The sequence below is a fragment of the Hipposideros armiger genome, unplaced genomic scaffold (assembly GCF_001890085.2).
Source record: "Hipposideros armiger isolate ML-2016 unplaced genomic scaffold, ASM189008v1 scaffold_25, whole genome shotgun sequence".
In the NCBI taxonomy this organism is placed as follows: Eukaryota; Metazoa; Chordata; class Mammalia; order Chiroptera; family Hipposideridae; genus Hipposideros; species Hipposideros armiger.
This window is the reverse complement of record NW_017731375.1, coordinates 2,341,079-2,361,901: the sequence shown is the minus strand read 5'-3', so window position 1 is coordinate 2,361,901 and position 20,823 is coordinate 2,341,079. Positions and strand designations below refer to the sequence as shown.

Genomic DNA, 20,823 nt, shown 5'->3' with positions numbered 1-20,823 from the left:
CCATTTGGGCTTGAATTGGCAGCATCAGGAGAGGAAGTAAACAGCCAATTTGTGAAAGTCTAGCTACCATCCTTGGGTTCCAGGCAATGACCGAGAGGGGTGTCCTGGCAAGCAGGACTCAGTCCAGCCCACATTGCCCAGAGCTATGGCTTCCATGTCAACCTTTTCTTTCTATTCACGAGCTCAAAGTGAAAAGTGGGGGTGATGATCATTTTGTCCTAAGAAGCAGATGCTTAACACACGATGGTTCTGGCTGGTTCATCTCCAGCTTAAAGATGCGATTTCTGGGATTTGAGCGGCAACACTCTAATGATCAATTTTGCACGACAGCCCACCTCTATAGCTCCACGGCAGATTGCTCCTGTAAACGTGAAGCTATTGCCTATTTCAGAAACATGTACCTAACATTCCAACCAGTTAAATAAGACCGATGTCGAGCAAATCGACAGCCTTCCGTAGCCACATTAGGAGCTAATCATTTCAGAAAACGTTGCCATAATTCATTTATGAAAACAGCGAGACTATTCCCCAAACAAGTGATAAAGGGAATGGACTCAGAGTCATACCGGGGAAATGAAGCCTCATATTAATACTTCCTAAACTTAACTGAACTCCGGAGGCACCTTGGCATAAATCTGCCTTGCAGATTCTTCTGCCTCACATATTTTTATCTATTGAAAATAAAGTTGAATTCAGAATATTGCTTCAGTCATTACACCTTGTTTCCATTTATTTGGGAATCAGGACAACCATCTGAGGGTTCTGTTTAACCAAGAGATAGAGGAAAAGACTCTCTTAAGGACCCTAGTAGATTCACTGCCTTAGATGACACTCCTCTGAGTCACCACAGCTCATCAGCCCTCACCCTGCTCCTGGCTCGCTATTCTTCAGGAATAAATTTCTAGCCCAAGTGTTACGGCTCCTGTGACTATATTCACAACATCGCACAGTAATAATGATTTTATAAAAGTCCGTAGACTTTGCATCTTTTGAAACCTGCGTTTGTCGCCTTAGATAAAAACCGTCAACTCTTTGTCACTAGGAGGGTCCCCAGATACTTATACATCTGACTGTTCCAGTGTTCCTGCCTCTGCCTCAATTTGTAGTTCAGTTTATTAGTATTATAGCAGCTAAAAATTATGGAGTGGTTACTACTTGCCATACAATCTCCCAATGGTTTCTCCCATTTTTTCAAATGAGAGGACCATGGAGGTAAAATGACTTGCTTAAGGTCACACAGCTCTTAAGCGGTAGAGCTGGGACTGAAAAAAAGCCATGTCTGACCAATACCAAACTGCACCCACCTTACCACTCTGCAGCCATGGTGGGAAAACATGGCCTCCAAAAAGAAGGCAGGTGTGGTGTCACTACATGGGCTACTGCTATGTTTGCCAGTAGACATGCAACACTGTTAACAGCTGGTTCAAACAATGACCCCGTGCCTTCTGGGAACTTCATCAACTGTGAAAAAGCCTCAGGTAGGGAAGTGATCATTTTGGAACCCTGGGCTGTGTTCCCTGAGACAAGAGCCAGAGGAAGAATTAGCAACCGCCCTACTAATCTGGCTCCTAGCACCATGCATTAAGCCAACTCGTAAAAATCATTATGAAGTTTTTGCTGAAAGGGCAAGTGTAGAAAAACATGTTTCTAAACAGAATAACAGTCTTTGCCATTTTTTCCCAACTTGCATGCCATCTGGTTATTCTGATTTTTTTCTTTTTTTCTCAAATGGTAGGAAGGAAATGTGCTCCAGGCACAAATAAATGTTTACAGCTGAGTTATAAACCGAGAATGGTGGGGCTTAAAGGCTGGCAGTGATGGAGTTCCGGCTTCAGGGAGGCAAACAGCGCTGTGGCGGACGGGCTAGCTTTTTGCACGTTGGACCTTTTGAACGGCAAGTCCTGCCTCCCACTGACCTCATCAGGCAAATGGGTAGGAAGAAATCTTCAGGTGGGTAAAAAGAAAAGAAAAAGATGAAGCAGCATGGGTGCCTGTCCTGACATTCTGAAGGCAGCCTCTGCCTTTAGAAAATACAGCACCTCGTAAGAAGTGGCAGCCTCCAGAGGCTTGTTCAATGCACCAGCTGGATGTCATGATGATGTCAGTGACAGCTAATATTCACCCATCTCTTATTAAAGCCTGATACCACACACCGTGTTTTATAAGAGTTGTGTCCTTTATGCTGGATAGCACACTTGTGTGTGTGTGTGTGGGGTCCATTTTACAGACGAGGAATCACAGGCTGAAGGAGAACACAGGTCCTGCCTAAGCTCGGGCAGCTGAGAAGCGATGGAGCTGGAGTTTGTATCTGGCTGGACCAACTCCAGAGTCCTATATTATGGAGGACCTGTCAATGCCAAGTTGCCAAGCATGGCTCATACCCAACTCTTGGTCAAGAAGAAGATCGGATCTACTGGGAGTTGGGTCTCTTCTTGTTAGATCTCTATAATTTCTGTAGTTACAGGAAAGGGCACAGAAAGTAGGAATGGGTCTGTAAATGATATACTTGTAGAGCTGTCAGCAAACTTTTTCCATGAAGGGCCAGATAGTAAGTATTTTAGGCTTTTTGAGCTGTCTGGTCTTCATTGCAACCAGTCAACTGCATGGCTGTGGTGCAAATGCAGCCCTAGACAATGAATGAGCATGGCTGTGCTCCGATAAAACTTTATTTGCAAAAACAGGCAGTGGGCCAGGTTTGGTCCACGAGATGTCATTTGCTGACTCCCGATACAAAGGATACCTTGAATTTACAACGAGTGATAGGTTTTGAGAATGATCCCTGAAATTCCACTTGGGAGCTTATTCTTTCTTAAGATCAGGGAGCAAATTGGCTCCACACCATGTGCCCTTTGAAAGCTCTTGTGTACTTTGCCTCTGGGCCTCGCCAATCACACTGGATTCCCTTATGTTATCTGACCAGGTCAGAGCACTGTATTGAATCTTTGTTCTCCAGGCTTATCTAATCCCAGATCTATAGAAAAAGTGCTCCGTGCTCTTGTAATGAAGATGTATGAGTTCATTCCTTTTAACACAGAAATACATGCGAGATGGTGAGTGATTCTGGCAGTCGGTGGGCTCCCTTTCCTTGACGCGAAACCCAACAACCAACCACGTTAAGGTTTAATTGAAAGAGAGAACGGAGAAAAATAAACCATGAACCAAACAAATGGAAAAGGGACACAAAAGCCAAGGAACATACTCTCCTGACTAATTAATCAAGTGCTGTGGTTCCAGTAACGTATCACAGTGTGTAGGCTGCCCTGTCTATTAGATGTCTTTCCAAATCTGAGAACGATAAACGCTTCTAAAGACCAGGTAACGAAATCTCTATCGATGGGCCATCTTAGACGGCACTCGCATGTCCGTGTTTTGCTTACATTTTAATTTGCTTCTGCTGGATACTTACCCCAGTAATTACTTAATAAGGTTAACCTCCCTGGCACTGTGTGGTGTATCTTGATTAAAACATGATGAGAATGAAGGATTATCATCTACCACACAAAAAAACAGAGGGGGTGTTATTTAATTAACTTATTGCCAATATTTCTTGATTGTCTCTTTGAAACCCTGGAAAAGTAGTCAATTGGAATTAATTCAGGTTATCTAAATGTAGAGAACTGGGGAGCAAGAGGGAGTCACTGGGTAAAGAAATTCAAACCTAAGGTCACTTTCTCGAGAAGAGTTAGCCAAGTATGAGAAAACTAAAACCCGTCTAATTGTTTTTTTTTTTAACCAAATTTTACATCAAATTAAAGAAGTCTGCTATCTTCAGTCCTCAGAAGTGTACTGTTGGTGTTCAGAAACAAGATGTTTCGAGTTTTCCTTCAACTTTCAACTTCAAGCAGTTTTAAATTCCCATCCTTCTTCATAAGAGTCCTATTCATAAAATTCATTGGACAACAATTTGGCAACCCTGTTGTCTGCCTCATAACTCACTTGGAAAATATCTGAACTGGTGATGTTATACGACTTACACAACAGTTTCAAAAGTGGGTTGAATAGGGGGCGGAAAAATTCTGGCCTTTCCAAAGCCACCATGGAAAGAGTTTCTTCATTTGTTAGAGACACTATCCTCTCGGTTAGGGCTTGTTCTCTGTGGGGAGTCTCCTTCCTGTGCTCTGCCTGTGCTGGTGTGGGGTGCTAAAGTGGGGCGGGGGTCCAAAGGAAGCTTAATCACAAAGGGGAGGAGACGCTGACCTTCATGGGTGGAAGTTAAGGCCTATCAGCGGTGCCCCTTCGTGAAGGACAATACGTAAAAATGGTTTGTGTGTAACTTCAGAGTGCATGCACCCATGATCGACATCCCGGAGCCCGAAGGTAGAATATTCACCTTCAAATGCGGATTCTGTGTTCTTCTCAAAGAACAGGGTGCTGACTTACAGAGTCAAGGACATTTATGGGTAAAATATAACTGACCCACCCCCCCTACCCCCCCCCAAAGCAGGGCTTCCCAAAGAACAGCCCTGCTGCCATTTTGGGCAGGATAGTTTTTCACTGCAGAGCTATCCTGTGCTTTGTAGGATGTTTCATTGCATCTTGGTCTGGATCCACTCGAGGCCAGTTGCACCTACTCTGATTGTGACAATCAAAAAAATCTTTAGACGTTGCCAAATGGCCCCCCGTTGGGCAGAAATGCCCCAGCTGAGAACCAGTGTCATAAAGGAAACCAAAGCTGCAGATGGTGTCAGCACTGGAAACAAATGGATTAAAATCCGAGGCCAACAAATCTGGCTTTGGGCTTTTGGGTCAGTTAAGGCAGAATATGATCAGTTAAGACAAAATGTACTTTTTCATTTTTTAGGCGTAGTTTCAGTTACCTAATAATGGAAAGCATATAATTTTATCCTCAGCTAAAACTTTTCCATGCTTACTTAAAGGTAATTTAGTGTTAGGATTAGGACAGAAGAGTAGAGCAGTTATTCACAAGATAAAAAGACAAAAAAAGTCACAGTTGAAGCATTACAGCTGCCCATGCCTGCCAAGGGGCAGGGTGGAGAAGGTCTCCCGCAGAATCTCCCCCATTTGTAATTTCCATCTTGAATTAAGCAGAACCGGGCCATTGGCTGCTCGTGTCTTTTCATTGCCCCATGTCCCCACCTCCCCATGGCTCTGTTTTCTCTCCTCCTTTTTAGCACCTTGTTAGCACCTTTTTTTTCCCTGCGAGAATACAGATACCTGATTGTTTCAATAAACATTTCTATTGTCCCCTTTGCTATTCCGAGAAGCCTTGTTTCCCAAGTTGTCAAAACTCCTGTCTATTCTCCCCCAAAGCCGAACTGCTCTGAGTCTGAATCTTCCTTTTTCTTGAGGTGTGTGTGTGTGGGGGGATCAGTAGGGTGGGGGTGGTGGGGGTGGGGGCTTCCTCCCCTGGGAAGCCGCATGCCTTCTGGGGAGAGGGCTCTCCGCATGTGGCTGCTCCGGGCTTTCTCGATTAGGAAGGACTCGCTTCTGCTGCTGCTGTCGCCACTCCAGCTGCTGCTGTTGCTGCCGCCTCTGCCCAGGCTTTGGGATGCTTTCAAGTAGCGGCAGCCAGTGCCAGTGGCTGCAGATAGCAGAGGTATGCACACTGCTGAGAGCAGGCACCACGCCAGCTCTGAGAGACTTCAGCCAAACACAGCTAACAGGCAGGAACAGCAAACAGCTTTGAACGGGGGCACCTAGGAAAGGCAACTTTTTTTTTTTTAAATTCCCTTTTCTTTCCCTTTTTGCATACATCCCAAGGTTTGGGTTAGTAAGCGTGAACCAGCTGGCCAGAGCTCTGAAATTCCCTGTGACCTCGAGAGGGCAAGCAGCAGCTGTAACCTCACCTTTGCCTCCAGATGGCATTGTTGCCACATCATCGCTTCCTGGTAAGCCGGTCCTTATCCCATTGTTAAAGGTGTGTCCATCTGCCGGCTGGAGTTGCCAATTGAGTCCGAGCAGATGCATTGCTGCAGGAGAGACAAAGTAATGAAAATATGAATAGATAATTCAGCAATGCAAATGTCAAGGGGGAGAGCCAGGTGTCTCTTCCAAGCGACTGCCTTTTAAGGCAGCTGTAGTTCAAAGTGGCTGGCCCCAGGCCGCAGGGAAAAGCTAAATACAGAGAGCAGGTAGATCTGGATGGTTTGTCTCCAGTCCTGCTGCTATTCACAGCCTCAGGGGGGAGAGGAGCCCCGTGGCGAGCAGAGGAGGGAGGAGAAAACATAGCCCAGACCTTCCACATGGTGCCACCAAGGAGGCGGAAAAGCCCCTCCGGAGTGACTTCAAGGGCACGGCTCCATCACATCCAGCCTTTCCCATGCCCTGGACGCAGCTGACTGCTCTTAGGCTGGTAGTCCAAGGGCTACTGACAAGGATCGTTTCCCCCAAATGACTTAAAATGTGAATCAGCTTCAAGACCAGGCCACCCAGCCTGCTGGTCTGATTCTGTGCTGGCACCGAAACACCAATGTGGCCAGCTGTGTCTGGCCCATTGCAAAGCCCACCACCCCTATTTCCAACTTTAAAAATACTTTTCCTTCCACCCCTTGTGGAAACAGCTTTGCGAGTGGTGGTGAGATGGGGTCCTTTCCTGAAAATATCAAATTCCCCCCATTGCCATGGTGCAGAATGAGACAGAGCTCTGGGCGCTGCCTTCTCTGCTCAGGACACAAGCACGTCTGTCCGCATGTCTCTTGCTTTACTCCCATGTGCACCTCAAACCTCCCGGAACAAGCTCCCCCTGGTCTTCCCTGTCCCTCTGTCTGTCCCACTTCCCCACTTCCCAATTACTCTAACAAACTCCATACCCCCCCGTCTCTGACGCTTGCTTCTTGGTGAGTTGTTGGACTCCGTGCAGTCAAAAGCAAACCCCAAACAGCCAGCCCTCTTTCCAAGTCCCCCTCCCTAAGAAATGCTTCATTTGCAAATAAATAAGGACCTCATCTCCCTGCATATTTTCCGCCCAAACAATAATCGCCCCGTCTGTCTGGCATTTCCACCGGGCACAGTCTGATGCTGTTGCCATGTTTCCCGTGCTGTGGAGAGAAAGGGCTGTTGACAGGGAAAGGTTCCCAGTCAGATGTCGGGATGGGAGAAACAATTAACCACAGGAAACACAATTAACAATGCTTGGGACATGGTTCACACGGCAATTAATGCTGCATGCCTACCACCGCCGAAAGTCAGGCTGTGCTCTATTAAGGTGAAAAACCTAACCTCCAACAATACGGCTCAGCCTGATGGCTGCAGATGAAGGCGGCGAGGTACCCCTGTGAGTATGTCTGCTTTTTTGTTTTGTTTTGTTTACATACCTCTCCAGCTCAGAACCGCCCACGTGTTGTTTCTATGCATTCCTCTGAAGTGCAAAGCCCACTGCTGCAACTCTTCGAGATGATAAATACTAATAAGAGCATGTGACATTTACTGTACACTTTCCATCAAGGTAACACCTAATTTTCCCCTGCAGTTTATCTGTTATATGTAGGTCACTTACTTGAAGAGACCAGATTCTACTGCCTCAAATCATGACATATTTTCACTGTACAGAGGTCAGGAAATGAGAACTAATCGTGGTGGCTTCAAGATAACGATAGCTTCTGATTTGTAATTACAAGGTGAAGGGAGCCAAGGAATTAGCTATTTTAAAACGATTTTTTTAAAATGTTACTATTGGGTTATCAGGGCCTGCCTTGAGCTAGCTTGCTGCCGCGGTGGAGGTGCGGCTTTCTCGAGGTGGGGGTCTCTCTGTGTTTGGAGATAGACACGGATAGAAGTAGCCGGGGCCCAGGCCTCCCAAAGCTTTGCTTTTTCACGTCTATAAAAGGGAATGGTGGGTCCATCAGGCCAGGACAACAACCCCCGCAGTGCCCCGTCAATATGAAAACGCTGGTCAAAATGGCTCCCCCCACCTTTTGTTTAGGATTCCATAGCATCTCTTTATTCAAAAAAAAAAAAGTATTTTGAAAACAAGAAAACGACAGATGGGGTGAGAAGGGTTAGGGTCAGAGTATACAAGTAACTTCTCAGACAACTCTCAGAAGTGAAAAGAAAAATAAGAAAGTGAGATGAAGATAAAGAAAGGGGAAAAGCCAAATCTAGCAAGCATGAGCTCTCTCCTCCCAGCTGAAGCCATGCAGCAAACATGAAACTCAAGTTTGGGCATATTTCCTGTTGTGGAACTGAACGTTAAGTAAATAAGTGAGAACTCTATCAGGAGAGTAACCACCTTCTCGCGTTTTTTGTGGGGGAGGGGAATTTGAAATAGGCTTTTGTTTGCACTTTTCTTCTTGATCAGCTATTCCTTCTCTCTTTCTTAAGAAAATGAGAAAATCTTTCTGGCCTGTGGGGATGGACTAACGTGTCCTTAGGAGAAAGACCCAGGGGAGCTGTGAAGCAAATGAGTTTCCTGACTAATGAGAACTCTGTTTCTTATTCTGCTCCTGATTTGCTCTATGGCTGGGGATGACAAGTCAAGTCAGTCAGTCAGTCCACCTCCCCTTTCCCTTTTGAAAAGGTTTCTCTTTACAGATAGAATAATGGCTGCTCAGGGACAGAGGGGGGTTAAGCATCTGCAGCCCCCAGAAGATCAAGCAGAGCACGTTGAATATTGAAGTCACTCCCTAAATGTTTATTAGCATAAGTATGACACACAGAGTGAGACTGAGGGGTTGCACTGTGGAGCATTATATTCTTACCAATGAAAACTACATAATACAGAGGTGTCAAGGAGGAAATGAAACAGCGATGGCAGCCAGACGGACGGGTCTGCAAAGAGGAGGTATTTCAATCATTAGTATATCAATATCTGCGGCCAGTGCTTGAACCCCTTCTGTGCCCAGCAATGTGGGAGACTCTCTACAGACATTATCTGAATCAGGACTCACGGATCACATCATAATCCTCATCTCACAGGTGAGGAAACCGGTGGCTGTGAAGTTTGATGGCAGGAGGGTTTGGGGGTCCGAGGAGGAGTACCGTAGGATGCGGTTGGCTACTGCATCTTTCATAGTGATCTGCTCACAAATTCCGGTTTGCAACAGGATCTCAAGAAACCTGGTTGCTTTCTTGTGACGCATGATAATCTCATTGTGGTCATTCAATGACCATTTTCTATATTCAGCATCCCTTCCAGAAGGGGGTTATATGTCTTCATCACGTCAAATTTAGGTGTGGCCAGGTGACCTAGTAGCACACACTTTGCACCTCTTTTGTCCTCTGCCACACGGTCAGCCTGGATCTTGAGTGAAGATAACATGGCTCAGAGCCATGGCTGACCGGTGATAGGACACAGAATGGGTGAAGAAATACAGTGTTACTGTTGAAAGCCACTGAGAACTTGGAGCTCTTGGTTACAGCAGCCTGCCTGAGATGACCTGGACTCATGCATTCACTCATAAGGAAAGTGAGAAACTCCATGTTGATATGCCAGGTCTTGCTGTATTCCTTGAAGTTATTTATTTATATGGTGAGATCTTGCCCAAAACCCAACCAGGAAAAGTTAGCTCATATTCAGGGCCACTACATTGGTTCTATGAACAACAACTAAACATAGCTCTTTAAACATTATGCCACGGGGGTGACCAGTTAGCTCAGTTGGTTAGAGCATGGTGCTGATAACACCAAGGTTGCCGGTTCGATCCCTGCATGGGACACTGTGAGCTGCGCCATCCCTAAAAGAGTCAACTATGCCATTGTAGCATGAAAGCAGTGGGTAACCAATGACCATGGCTGTTCCCCAATAAAACTAAAAAACCGAAACCATTATGCCATAATGCATCCAGTTGTGGTCCACTCTTAGATTCATATTTAGAAGGCTGAGAAGCCTCGGAGTAGGCAGGCTCATTGCTTCTTCATCTGGAGATCTTTGGTAAACACTGGCCTTACCATCTCACATCAGCTGGATACAGCGGGTGGTCCCCTCTTCCACTCCCCACAAATGCTCGGGCAGCTCATCCCAAAAGGTCTTGTGCAGACCATCTGAGGGTCAGAAGTGAAATGAGTTTGGGAGGCTCTCTCCCTAACATTATTCACCCCCGCTGGCAGCCAAAAGGCACAATTTATCACGATGTGACAGGCTCTGCTCCAGAGGGACCCTCGGACAGAACAATCGGGCTCCACGGGTCAGCAAGGATGGAACAGGGAAAGGCTCCAAGTGGAAGCTCGCGTAATCCAGGTGGCAGCTGGGAAATCAGCCACTAAAAACACAGTAGGCAGCCAAACTCTGAAAGTTTCCCTCTGGCTAAACGGAAAAAAAACTTTCATCGAGGGCTGAAAGGGAACCAAGGCAGGATGGACAGACCACACACAGGCCCCGGAATTCGGCAGGAATACGAAACAGACCTACCTGGGGTTAGGGTGTTATTTTGTTATTGAAGTCGCCTGTGTTTGTGCCAGATGGGCTCTAAAAGACACCCTCACAGGACACCCAAGCAACAGGAAGGGAGTGGGGTTGGTTGCAGGTAACAGAAGTCTCCAGCAACCACTCGGATGGGAGATCACAGGCCTTGAAAGGGGGCTGCTTGGAATAGGGGTTGTGTGAAATAGTAATTAGGGTGTGTGTGGGCCCTGCTGGGTGCCACTTAGAACCTTCCATGTTCATTGGCTGGCAGAGGATCAACCTGACAAGAGAGCCAGTCAATATGTCAGCAGCGCTTCCCAGAGAGCTGCTCAGTCCCTGCTTGTCAAAGTGGGCAAACACGGGGGCCACGGATGCCCTGTTTGCTGAGCAGGCCCCCAGGAGCAGGGGGTATCTTTAAAGATCAGGCTTGTCGATACATCACCCGAGGAAGACACTGTGCTTTCCCTTTGAAAATGGAAGGCTTCCGGCCAGCAGAGCTGAGGGAGGGGAGAAGCCAGGCCCCGCTGCGTCTAGTGGCTCCGTGTGGTTAGCCTCACAGGGGTCTTAGGGACGATGGGGAAACTCCTTCAGAGACCAGGCAGGATGAGGGGAAGGGTCAGGGCTGGGCGTCTCTGCTCCCGCACCAGCCAACTTAGTCAACAACGCCAGGGCTCCCCTGGGAAATGTAGCCGATTCCAAAAGCGCCACCGTGGAGAGGAGAGAACCGCAGTGGGATCATCAGGGCTCAACTGCACAAATGCTAACCCGCAACGTGCACAGGCCATCTGCAAAGGCACTTTTGCAAGCTGTAGTGAAAATCAGCACATGCAGATGAGCCTACTCAATGATGATGGGGGCAATTAACATTTATTTTGGCAATGTGCCAGGTATTGAGCTAATTACGGTAATTGTATCATTTATTTGTTTTCTATCATTCAGCAGATGTTTACTGAGCACCTACTGTGTGTTAGATGTGCCCTCGGCACCCAGAGTTATGCTGTTAACAAAACAACTTCCTTGCTCTCATGGAACTTACATTCTAGTGGGAGTCAAGAGAAACTAAACACATAAGTGAAAACTAGAGTACGGGGTCCAGGGGTGCCAGGGTGTGGAGGATGGGGCATTGAAAGTTCTTCTGTTTAAATGTAGACTGGTCAAGGATGGCATCTGTGACAGGTAACATCTGAGTCAGGACCTAAAGGAAGTGAGAAAGCAATTCATGCTGCCATCTGGGGAAGAACATTCTAGGTTGGAGTGGCGTTAGTGGAAAGGTGACTCAGGGTGATGGGGAAGGTGGGGTGGTGGGGAGTGGGTGACCTTGGAGGGACTTTGCCTTCTACTTGGGGAGATGGGATGACCCTGGAGAGTTCTAAAGAGGATCGAAGCTTATCTATTTCCATTCGCACCCAGTGAGGTGGTAATATGATCTCCATTTTCTAGATAAGGGAATGGAGGGTTAGTTAGGGAGGTTAACTGACTTGCCCAAGATCACACAACCAGGAAGCGGGAAATGTGGCGTTTAGGCACGTGCAACTGCAGAGTCCAAGCTGCCAACCGCACGCTTTCCTGCAGTGACTCCCTCTGAGTCCTCACGGGAGGTCACCAGGCTCTCCGAGTCCTTTAAGTGAACCACAAGGGAGCCAGCACTGACCAGGGCAGGTGGGCTACGGAATCACCTGCTACCTACTGTCAAAGGTCACTCAGGAACGGACGCCTCCCTTTGTAAGCTGTCAGTAGTCCTCTATAAATACGTCCTGGTCAGCGACCAGCTTGCTGTTGAATGGACAAGAATTGCCATTGTCAACAGGAAATAAATCTGTTTGGGAACTTCAACCTACAGGCAGGCTGACGAACAATCAATATGTTTGGTGACATTTTCCTTGGTCAGCGTGCGAATCACCCCTTAGGGGCTGCAGCAGGGCACAGTTCTGCCTCCGAAAGAGGAGGAAGTGGTATCTGTTTTAGGAAGGCTATCAGTGCCCAAATGGCCTTCTGCCCAAAAGAAGAGATGAGCACAAAACCATTGAGGGATAACATTCTCGGAAATGCCTTACATCTTAAAGGAGTTTAACATTTTTAAATCTTAAAAGAGTTTGAAAAAAATCCCTTCCAAACTGCCTGGTGAAGTGATCTCTCTTATTACCCATCTCCCTCCCACTACATTGTCATACATTAAATGGAATGAATTTTCAAAGCACTCCAGGGAAGCTACACCCACAAATCCCTTTACTAGTAATGGGATATGTGCAGCCACTTCCCAGGAATGCTCTGAAAACTTACTCGCCTGCATCCAACTTTCGGCTTGCAGCTTCTACAATGGCTGCAAAGCTTATGGTGCAGGAATTGCACAGAAGAGAAAGGATGGGTCATAGATGTGATGCCAGAATCCTGGTAGGACCACTGGAAATGACAGGGGCCTCTGGGGATACGTACCTGCATTTACCCCTCCACCTGCCCTCCCTTATCTTCCAGCCATGGTGCTGTAATGGTCATCTGCGGGGATTTTTTTTCTGTGTCACCCACATTCTAGTCTCTTGTAAAAGCAAGGAGGCTTACTGTCCCCTCCTGCCATGTCTGCCTGGAGAACAAGGTGACAGTTGCATGAGGCAGCTCTGGGACCAGGGAGCAGCGTGTTCTCAAGACGAGAAGAATCCACATGGAGGGACCAGCACATTAATCTATTTCATGACAGGCTCAGGATGGCACAGGGAGAGGGAAGTGGTATGAAATTAATCAATTCTGTATTTGGAGGAAAAAAATGGGGCTCCTTGAAGTTTCAGGATGCATGGAGCCCCAAGCTGGTGTCGTCCCACCCCTGTTGTCCCCCTCACACCCACTCCTGGGGTGGACGCATTGCAGGTGGCAACTGTTGACACTGTGGGTGTGCAGTGTTTGGTGTGCTCAGGTGACCTCTAACAAGGACTCCTTGCTCTCAGCACCACCAGGCAGATCAATACACAGGACAGACACGTGCTCACAGCCACTTTCTGCTCCTTGTGCGGAGTCTCCTGGAATGGAGGGCTGGCGATGTCGGTCTGGAGTCCCATTGTCCACGGAGCCAGCTCATCCTCAGGCAGACAAACACATGCCTGGAGCCACAGGCCTCACAGGGTACTGTTTACCACCCCAAACTACCCTATTCCTGTTGCTATTTTTCCCAGGAAAGAAATAAAATAAAAGCCTTTCTTTCTCCAAGAAAAGGACCCGTGTGATCAAAATACCTTTAGAGAATGATAATATCGGTAGGCTTTATTCAGCAAATAAATCATGGTCTGCGATTTCAAGAGCTTTGGTGATAGCTAAAAAGCCATCCGCACAGCCCGCACACATACACCTGAACGCATCTTTCTCCACCCTCCTCCGAAGCTTCTCATTCAGTGTTGACAATCCAAGTGATATTTGTCTTTCTTTAAGAACAGCAACCAGCAGCCCTGTTAAAGAGGGGGCTGGTGCATGAGACCACCCACTACAAAGGAAAGGTGACACAGGCTGGATGTGGCATGTGGCCCCTGGAATCCTAGGAAGCAGGCATTATAAATGTTTTAGAGGATAAGATGTCATATCGATCGGTGGATGTGCGATGTGTGCTGGAACAAAGAGGGAGAACTCTCCTGTGAAAAACAGCCTTCTCCGAGAGGGAGTGGTGAGAGGGCTCAGGGGGGTGGCAATTAGGACCTGGCCATGCTCTGTTCCTAGGGTACGTCTCTCCCCTCGGCTGCAGCACACGAGAGAGGGAGGTTCTAGACTCACTTCCCTTCTTGAGTCTCAGGCAGCCTCCAATGAACTGCTTCCAATAAGCCTGCTGATTGAACTCTGGAGCTCACAGCCAGGCAGCCCGACACTGGCAGGAAAGCCAGGCGGCCTTCGGAATAGGGGAAAGGAAGAGCTAGCTCTCCATCCTGGGTTCCTGAGACATACGGGGTCCATTCCCGCCAGGGTTCGAATCCCCACTACTACTCATCACAGATGACCCCTGTGCTCACTAACTTACCTCTCCGAATGTTCCTTTCCTTAGCTAGAATAAAGCCTAACGTTTTGTAAAGTACTGGCTCAGCGTCATGCACTGTGCTAAGCACTCTGTGTGCATTAACCTTATTTACCCTTTACAACAAATCTACAGGTAAATACTACTGTTATTCCCATTTTATAGATGAGAGAGTGGAGGCAGAAAGGTGACAGGAAATCTGCCCAAACTGACAGGGCTGGTAGGTGGGGCAGCTGGTTATGGAACCCAGCACATACTCTCAGCAGCATTTTCTTGCTCTGTAATTATATCTCTATGGGGAGAGGTTGTATACGGTGTTGTTGGTATAAAGGAGGCAGGGACCTGGGGCTATCATACACCTAGGAAGCACTGAAAAAATGTGTATCACTTCCTGCCGGGTCTTGGGTCATGTTGTCATTACAACAGTGGTGATCGTGGCTTTTCCTGAGTCCTTGGTGTATGCCAGACACCAATTTTCTGAAGTGTGTGCATTATTTTCCTATTTTGCAGATGAAGACATTGAGGCTCAGAGAGCTGAAGCAGCATGCAGCTGGTAAGTGGTAGAGGTAGGATTTGAACCTGAGCCACGTGACACCTAACACCTGAGTACTGTACCATCCCAGCTCATAGCAGGACAACTGTCCGCTCATCTCCAACATCCGTGAAGGCCGGGGATGTATGCTTCCCCCGTTTGCCTGAACCCTCTCTCAGGGAAACCTCTGTGGATCTTTTCCTGCCTCACACCACAATGGCAGAGCCACAGTCAAGATGGGCTCAAAGGGCATGTGGTCCAGACCTTCCCCGGACAGATGGTGACCTTGAGCTCTACTGTGGTAAAATGACTTTGCCCAAGGTCTTGACAACTAATGACTGGCTGAGCCAGGACTGAACCTTTGTCTTTCGACTCTGGTGTTCTTTCTATTGTCCTCTTCCATCTCCTTAAAGAAAGACAGAGAATTCTGAAGTCCATGTGTGATGCGATGCCTTTTTTTTTTCTTTTTCTTTCTAGCTGAGCCATCCTGCCACCTGTTGGCAGCTCAGTGGCTGCTCAGCTCGGGCCGGGACTCGAACCGCTGTTGCTCAGAGCTCGCACTCTTGAGCGCGAGCTCCTAACCAAATGAGCCACTCTGCCGGCCCGCGATGCCTTTTTAAAGAGAAAACAAGGGATGGCAGAGCATTCTTCTCTCACCTGTTCAAGACGTTTGTTACTACTATGTGCAAGGTAGGGCATGTGTAAAAATAACCTGTTAACAAATTAGTCAACAAAAGCGGCTTTATGATCCTTCCCGAGCCTCCATTCATCAGATTGGGTTTCGATGACAAATTACTCCTATTACAGAAGTTCATTCACAACGAGAATCTAAAATCACCATTTTTCTATTTCTGCCTGGACCAAGGATGCCATCCATGGTCGATAAAGATGTGCTCCCTCCTGCATGTGAATGCGGTCATTTTTCAAGAGTGAGAAATGAGTTGAAGAAATAAAAAGGTTGAGCAAATCCTGTATGTAATTCTCATTTCAATTTGGTCATTTGTTCAGCGAGGCCAAATTAGGCACATGGGGAGGCTGCCGTGTTCTTTTCAATTTTTAATTTTTGACATGGTTCACGCAAGGATTTTTTTTTAACTCAGAAATAAAAAAACCCAACACCTTATGTTAGCAAATTTGGCTTGATCTTTCTTTTAAATGGTTTTTAGTTAAGTGGATTTCACATGCTGAACCTGGAACACTTTAAACTTGATTCTGATGGAAAGAAACCATGTGTCAAAAGAAAAAAAAAAAAGAAATTACTTTTCTCTCTCAGGGCCTGATCATCTAGTGGGAAATGAAATTCCCAGAGATAAAGTAGTCCTGGTCCTCTGATATGCTAATATCAACACGTCAACTTTTTACTAGGAGACAGTTAATCTGGAAATAAGAAAGGATACTTTCTTTTTGGAACGCAAGCCACCTATATCCATAAAAAAAGAACTCCATTTTCATCTGCAATTAGGTAAATGACACTACTGACTAATTTTGAGTTTGTGACAATTTACTTACTAGAGCTAACTTCAGGGGTTTTATGTGACACTCAAGTTCCACACATTTTTTTCCTGCTAAAGCTACACATTTCTCTCAACAGGTAGCAGCACGGTAATTGCCGTAGCATTTTGGCTTATACAGGGCATTGCAATGACAGCGGAAAGACATAAGACATGGCTCGTAATTAACCTCCCTCCTCCCTTTGGCTCATGTTGCCCACCCCCCATAACTCTCTGGAAGATCCCAATCCAGCTGTACCCCAATTCACCCCCAGCTGGGGGTTGCTGTCTCTCCAATACCAGCCTGGGAGAGAGATTCTCCCTGACCCGTGTGTTCAGGACTCAAGAAAGACAAACACGCTTGTAAAGTTCCCCAACTTTTCATTACTTAGCTCTTTTAGGCTTAAGTTTCTAAACACATCCCCTGCTAGTCTTAACCGATTTCACTTAATCTTTCATTTCAGACACTCCTGAGGTAGGTCTGTCTTATCCCTATTTTACAAATGAGGAGGAGGAGGCTTATTGTAGTTCTACTCTACAACATGCCCAAGGTCAAGGGTTGCCAGATTTTATTATTTTTTTTTAAATTTAACTTGTTAAATCTGGCAACTCTGCCAGGTTCCCATAGCTAGGCCTAAATCTCAGAGACACCTCTGTCCTTCTGCAGCCCCGGGGAACAGCCGCCTAAGTACGCACTGTCCTCAGGTCTGTCAGAAAGAACTGTCCAAGGTGAGCAAGGGTTGGGTTTCTTCTCTGAACTTCGGTACCTTTCAACTCAGACCTTTCAACTCAGAATGCCATTTGCATTCTGCTTCTGGTCCAATAGAAATATAACACGAGCCTCATATACGATTCCACGGTGGAAAGTTTGCGAACTTAAAATTTTCTAGTACCCATATTAAATAAGTAAAAATGAACTTAATGGTATGCTTTTAACCCAGGATATCCAAATTCTTATCAGTTCAACATGTAGTCAACATAAAAATCATTAACGAGGTGTTTTACATTTTTGGTTTTTTTTGCACTAAGTTTTCCCTGTCTGGTTTGTATTTGACGCTTAGAACATATCTCAGTTCAGATGCTAAATTTTCAATGGTTCAGGTAAAACGTGGTCCTGTCAAAACAACAGAAGCATACTAAACAGAAAAAATATTTTACATTGCTTCAGTTTTTAAATTTAAATTAATTACAATTAAGGTGGAAAATTCAGTTCTTCCATCGCACTAACCCCCTTTCCTGAGCTCAGTGGCCACGTGTGGCTGTTGGACAGAGCAGTTCCAGATCATGGTGGTTAATGACATTCTCCTAGGCTGATTTCCTCTTGCACGCTCCTGGGGTATTTTGCATTCATACCTCTTAACAGCATTTGCGGCTTCACATGATAATTATGTTTTTATTGACTATCCTACCTCCGCCCTCCCCCAAACTTTGAGCCATGAGCACCTTGAGCGAGGAGCCTGAGTCTTTATCCCCCTTTTTGAATTTGTCCTAGTCACCAGTATCAGGTTTCAAGCACTCTAGTGTCCAAGAAATAGTTATTGAGTGAAAAAAAATGGCTTGACAACTTGTGTTTTAAAAAATGCAATTAATTAAGGTCTTAAAGTATACCAGGCTAAGGACAATAATGGTGATAGTAATAAATAATATCTATTGAATTCTGACTTTGTGCCAGGCTCTCAATTACTACCTAATTTTAAGGTATTTCTCATTTGAGAAACCCTCCCTGCAAAAAAAGGTCACCTTTAAGGAAGGAGCTATCATTCCCATTTTACAGATGAGAAAACTGAGGCTTAGAGAGATTAAATAACTTGCCCACTCTGACACAGCTACCAGCGCCATAGCCAGGAATATGTGGGTGTGTCTCAACCCTCTGCCAGTGGTTCCCTAACCTCAGTCATCACTGACCGTATCCATGATCCTTATGCAATCTGACCTCCACTGGTGCTGTTCTTTTCCTAACCATTTTAAAAGCAATCCCCCCTTTAAAACTGTAATCCATTAGCCCCGTCCCAAAATAATGCCTGTGAAATGAAAAGCTTGATCTTAGAAGGTTTTGCAACATAGTGAAATAAAACTTATAACTACTGAAATAAAGAAGTTTGCCCGCACACACCACACAAGGTCACTCTGGGTGTGTGGTGCCAGGGGTACGCCTGTCACACTTGGGGAAGCATTCCCCCGATAGGTCACATCTCACTGATGACATCTGTCTTTCTGTCCCCAAAGGACCACCACTCTTTCTGTGTTCTCCCTGCCCTCTGCCGTGGTCTAAAAAAACCCGCCAGCAGTAGAGGAACAGGCTGGACGGATGGCTTCCTATGCCTGTCTCTTCTCATTATTTCTAGCTGTATAAAAGCAAAACACAAGCAAACCACAAGACCTAACCTCCCATGCCCTCCACCCTGAGGATTTTTTTTGTGTCACTTCTTCAGGGCCAGAGAACGACTGCTTCAGACAGGATGCATCCATGGGGTCAGTCCATCCTGCTGAGAGCTTGCCCACTTTATGCCAGGGTGATGTCGAGAGAGTCTGGACTCTGTTAGAATCCAAGAGCTCTTATCCTCCCTGCCTTCCACCCAGCCCTGGGTGTGTGTGTGTGTGTGTGTGTGTGTGGTGGTGTGGGGGGTTCTCTGTAACTCAAACCACCACAGATGTGTCCCTGGGCATCCAGTTCCTACTTAATTCCTAAATTCACCAGCAATCACGAAGCACCTACTATACCCAGACGCTGCAAACTCTCAGTGCAATTTCCAATAAGAATGATAGCCAACACTAACATAAATACTTACTATGTGCTAGACACTGTTCTAAGAACTTTAAATATTTAGACATGAAATTGTCATTTTTTTTGTAGAGCAAATATGGTAGAATATCAGTAATATTACATGGTCCAATTTAAATATATTAATTACTTAATACAATAGCCCTAGAGACAGATACTTTTGTTATACCCACTTATAGCTAGAGAAACTATGGGAAGGACACATCAAGGACCTTGCCCAAGGTCATTCATTCCATCAGTAGTGGGAGAGCTCAGCTTTGAATTTGGGAACTCTGGCCCAGAGCTCTTAATTACAAGGCTTTCTGTCCCTTACAGTAACAGTGCCAGAAAAGAATGTTGTCTTCCCTCTAAAGGCTAGCGTCTACATTTCAGGTGCACTGTGATTAAAATATACTTTTGTGGGAATAACAGAACACGGTGGTCAGAGGAGCTTCGGAACCAGGCAGCCCTGGTCCTGGCCCTGCCCCTTAGTATCTGTGAGGCTCTGGGAAAGTTTTGCTGTAAGTTTTTTGCCCTCTCAGACCCTCAGTTTCCTCATCTTTAAAATGGGAGTGTTAAAACTCCCTGCCTTGTGTGTGGGTGTGTGTGTGGGGGGCGGGGGGGGGGTGTCACGTTAAATGAAATAAAGTATGCAAAGCACTTAGCTCCGCTTGTCATGGAGCTAAGAGCTCAACACACGACAGATATGATGTGCACTGATCAGAAATAATATTGTCTCTCTGGAGAAAAATCCCTTTGATTCCAAATAGCTAGGCTGCCAGCAGACAGCCCATTCCTAAATTGGAGACGGCCTGCCTTCTGAATTCAAACCACAGATGCCCGTGTAGGAAACTACTTAGGGATCATCTCCTCAGCCTCATTTGGCAGAAGAGGTTACCGAGCCCGACAAGGGCTGCGCACCTTGGCCGAGGTCATGGCGTCATTACGGAGCAGCACAGCTCCGCGGTCTCATTTGCTTCCACCTTACTGCGCTGACTCCTGAAGCTGTCCTTTTGGAGTGATGCTTTACAGAGGAGCTTCAGACCTGCTGACCCCACTCGCACATTTCATGCTCCCGTGATAGCCGTGGCAACACTAAGCAGGGCTTGGGAGGTGCAGTCGGGGTGGGAACAGGATGAGAGTGGAAGACTCTAAGTGACTTTCACCAACCTTCTCCAAAGCTACCACAAATAAACAGTAAAAAATAGTGTGTTTCCTGGGCAAACGCAGCGTCAAGACAAGCCCCCGCCCCCACCCCCAACCTGCCTCTTTCCACCCAGACTGCCACCTTTAATTACCTCGTATGTTAATATTCTGGAGATGCCATTGTGTAAAAACCATGTCGAACAGCAATATTTTCTGCTTGTAGCTGATACCTGCAGATCCAGGGTGCTCACGTGGTCAGCCTTGACACTGCCACAGGGCAAAGGTTTGTACGGGTGGGAGAGCTCAGTGAACGTGCATCCCCTGACCATCTACTCTGTGCCCGGTGCTGAGTGGGCTCTGGGTGCCATGCTGGCTGAGACACTGCTGCCCTCAAAACGCTCACAGTGGTTTCAGGCTGTGCTTCCCAGACCACTGCATCAGCACCCCCTGAGAACTTGTGAGAAATGCAAATTACTGGGCCTCATTCCAGACCTACAAATGAGAAACTCAGGCAGGGGTGGGGCGCAGGGATCTGTGGATTAACAAGCCCTCTGGGTGATTCTGATGAATGCTCAGGTTTGAGAGCTGCTGGCATTGAATGAAGCAAGC

General features: G+C 46.5%; 1 protein-coding gene across 1 annotated transcript in view; it reads right to left on the bottom strand.

The window, feature by feature from the left end:
* Positions 1-20,823, bottom strand: part of LOC109379368 (teneurin-2-like) — a 1,023,129-nt gene that overhangs the window by 30,056 nt on the left and 972,250 nt on the right. The window contains exon 8 of the mRNA XM_019635930.1: positions 5,808-5,930. Coding sequence (XP_019491475.1) covers positions 5,808-5,930 — 123 coding nt within the window. The remainder of the gene's footprint in view (positions 1-5,807; positions 5,931-20,823) is intronic.